Source organism: Miscanthus floridulus, unplaced genomic scaffold, assembly GCF_019320115.1.
Source record: "Miscanthus floridulus cultivar M001 unplaced genomic scaffold, ASM1932011v1 os_1422_1_2, whole genome shotgun sequence".
Taxonomy (NCBI): Eukaryota; Viridiplantae; Streptophyta; class Magnoliopsida; order Poales; family Poaceae; genus Miscanthus; species Miscanthus floridulus.
In genome coordinates, this window is record NW_027097710.1 from 19282 (window position 1) to 23089 (window position 3808).

General features: G+C 47.3%; 1 protein-coding gene across 1 annotated transcript; it reads right to left on the reverse strand.

Moving 5' to 3' along the window:
- Positions 1–383: 383 nt before the first annotated feature.
- On the reverse strand, positions 384–2537 carry LOC136534026 (probable calcium-binding protein CML8). The gene is made up of 6 exons (XM_066526522.1): positions 2381–2537; positions 1416–1557; positions 1265–1301; positions 1131–1158; positions 884–1036; positions 384–812 (listed from the first exon to the last, which is right to left on the reverse strand). Exons 1-6 carry the CDS (start codon positions 2381–2383, stop codon positions 639–641), a joined length of 537 nt encoding a protein of 178 aa, XP_066382619.1. The 5' UTR covers positions 2384–2537; the 3' UTR covers positions 384–638.
- Between the last annotated feature and the right edge of the window lie 1271 nt (positions 2538–3808).

Genomic DNA, 3808 nt, shown 5'->3' on the forward strand with positions numbered 1-3808 from the left:
GTGCAATCCATTCTTGCGTTTAAGAAAGTAAGGAAAACCCGGCCTGGCCGGTTTTGGAACTGGCAGCACCGAAAAGCTGTATTCTTCGTGCGGGCTCCAAATGATATGATCCAAGTATGTTTTCTAACTGTCTTGTTGATAAAAACATAATGGCGGAGTCCATTATGTACTTTGGACATATTTGAGTACCAACAAAATCCTAATCCTAGTTCATTTGTTATGTGGCCTCTTATGAAACACTTAGGCATTGGTAGAACTATATATGCGTAAGAACTTTATGTTATAATGACCAATATTCAGAGAAATAAAGAATAGTCTCCATATCTTATATGTATGTGTTCTTTTATTTTTATCTACTATGTTAATCATGAGAGACGGATAGGTAAATGTCGTAACTATTGGCGACGTGTTTCACAACATATACTAGTCATATAAGTTTACATATGGTTCATTACATGTAGGTAAATACAAGTTGTCGCTAGGTACATACATGGACATAACTACAACATAGTATGTATGTTTCTCAAATCCCTATATATATTCCGACCAGTCATTATATGTACCGACCGTACGTGATGTATATTGTTCACCGATGGGAATTAATCTATGTTACGTTGGGATATATTGCTTAATTGTGACTAAAAGCCAGACCCAAAGTTGGTCCGCTTCATCATCTTCATGAACTCGTCCAGGTCGATCTCGCCGTCACCGTTCTCGTCGGCGGCCTCTATCATCTCCCTGACCTCGTCGAGTGTGAAGCGCTCGCCGGTCTCGATGGCCAGCCGCTGGATGTCCATGTCCGAGATCTTGCCCTGCAGCAGCATCTCATTCTCATGCATGGCTGCAATCGGATGCTAGATAATGGATGATATAACGAACGTACGTTGGCGTCCTGGTCGATGACGCGGAAGGCCTTGTGGAGCGCGTCCCGGGCGTCCCGCTCGCCCATCTTGTCCGTCATCATGTCCACGAACTCGTCGAAGTCGATGGTGCCGCTGCCGTCCTTGTCCACCTCCGCGATCATCTGGCTGATTTGCTGCAGATGCCAGAGTCCATACCATTTCACCAGTCACCACCCACCACCTACAACTACAGAGCCTGTTGTCGTCATTAACACGTCACGTACGTACCTCCGGTGTCATCTCGAATCCAAGGGCTCTGCAAGCAAACACAGTATGTAGCATGCGCATTAGCTTAGCAGCTCTACTTCCAAATTACAACTAATTATTAGTAATTAGAATGGATCAATGGATATATACGGTACCTCATTGCGACGTTTAGCTCCCTTGCATCGATGGTGCCTGGATGCATGCAGTGCAGGTGAAAGACAAATGGGCGTCAGTCACACCGCCATGGCCATGGGCGAACTCATCAGCTAGCATGTATCTATAAATAAACACTAGTACATCACCCACCGGAGCCGTCGATGTCGAAGAGATCGAACGCCTCTTTGATCTCTTTCCTCTTCTGCGCCGTCAGCCGCTTCCGCCGGACTTTGTCTGTCCGGTAGCCGGAGGAGTTGGAAGGAGGAGGATCGGAGGCCTTGTACGCGCCCGCCTGCACCCCCGACATTCCATTTTCAGCGATGCTTTTCTCTCTCTCTCTCTCTCTTTTTCAGGGGCGAAAACACAGTGCTGCTTCCCATCCGAAGCATATATCAGATAAACTACTCGTGCGTGCGTATAGTAACTAACGTCTCAGCCTGTCTCAAACCTCTGTTTCTAGAACCTTCTTTAAGAAATATACAAACTATTAGTATCAACCGTATGTATTAAGAAATAGGCTGGTTTGGGTGCTGTTCTTCTGTGTCCATATTCTATCCATGTGCAGAACAAACGGGATTTGCCGTGCCACGATTTGGTAATTCTGACTCAAAAAATAAAAAATAAAACACACACTAAGCCACTCCGTTGTGGTTTCTCAGAGCAGGGTATATAGACGCATTGGCAACTCTGTTTGCTTTCTACAAATCAAGTGAACTGGAACTTAAACTGACTGGTGTTTCATGTTACTGGAGTATTTATTTTTCGAACCAGACCTACATGAGCATCTACAGCCCACTACTGTCTCTAGTATAATCAGGCAGCTAGTAAAATCAATTTGATTTCCATATATATAACGGAGCCTGAATAGTAACAATAGTTGAGCCTCAGGGAAGAACACGAGCCGAACCAAGTGGCAAAAGGCAACCAGAGACCTCGTCGCTGCATCCAGCTACTCTAGCTCATCAGAAATTGAACCAAACTACAGTTGAGTAGTTCTCGTGGAACGAAACGAACCAACACGATCGATCCGACAATCGGCTGACTTTTTCAGCTGAAGGAGAGCAAAACAGAGTCTTAAGGAGTTGAGGGAGCACAGGAGGCAGAGAGTCGCGTACCATTCGTGGGGTAGTTGTTGGCGTTGAAATTCACCGGGGCGGCGATGGAGATGATCGGCCGGGGGGCAGCTGGGTTTGTTCTCAAAGCAAGTGGAAGAAGCGGCGGCAGCAGAAAGGCGAATGAATGAAAGAATGGTTTCTGGCACTCTCACGACTCACCAAGGAGAAGACGACAGCGACGTAAACAAAGAAAGAAAGAAAGAAAGGTTTGACAAGGGACGGGAGAGACGGCGACGGAACAGGCCCACGGCCCACGGGGTGTCATACGACCACAAGGCAGGCGTCATTCGTTTGGAGCAGAAGCAGAGTGAAGCACTGATCTGAAGCCGAGGGCACCACGAATGCTGTTTTGTTTTCTCGCTGCACAAAACGATGGTGCTGTCTTTCTACTAAACTCACATGCATGGTTGGTTGCGGCTTTCACGAGGAACATACCAACCTTGCTAAAGATTAGTATTACTACACGACGCTAGCTGTAATAAGTGGTAAAGGTCACAAATTTCAGCCAAACTAATTTTGGCTCGGCTGGTATGTAATCTCAAGGAGTCAGCAGGAACCACGCACGCACCACCGTTGGCCAAGAATCAGGAACCACGCATATGTTTGCTAGTCCACATGTGAAATAAACGGGTAGGTCACCCTAGCACAAACCAAAATTTCATTTCTACCATGTATTCCAAAAAGAAAAAAATGCCACTGTTGGATTGATCTCCCAGCCAATAAGCCCAACGCCCTTTTGGGCCTTGGTCACGCGCCCTGATCGGGGGCGCCCAACCCTACATGGTTGGTGGACCCCCATCATACTGCACTATATAAAGTGGTGGGGGCCGACGGCTCATCGTACGAGGTTCACCGTGAGCCAATCCGCCCCACCAACAAACCCTAAGTCTGATCTAGTAAGGGTGCGCAGCCAGCGATGGGAAGACGCCACCGTCATCACCGTCGGCCTCACTGCACCCCACCGCGTCGCCGGACTTTACCGACTCTTCTCCTACCATCGCTGCCCGTGCGCAGAACATCACTGACAGAACGAGATGGTCGAATCCTCCTCACGGCGCCCTCCGATGGTCTGTACACTACCATCCACTCTCCTCTCTCTCACTCTGTAGTACGGTTCATTAGGTTATCTACTTGTTCATCCCAAATAAAAGAATCACCCGACTAGATGCTACTCTAGATGATCTTTGGGATCTAACAATGGTATCAGACGCCAGGCTAGTTCATAGATCTGGATCGGGGAAAGAAAAGCAAATCAAACCCTAACCCAAGATCGGGTACGGGAAAAGTCGGAAACAGATTGAGACACGGTCTCAACAAAGAACCCTAACCCTAGCAGTTCGCCAGCCTAGGGTGTAGATCTAGGTTTTCCGAATCAACAGCAACGAAAAACGAATGAAAAGAAAAGTGGAGTTCGAATTCGATTCGGAT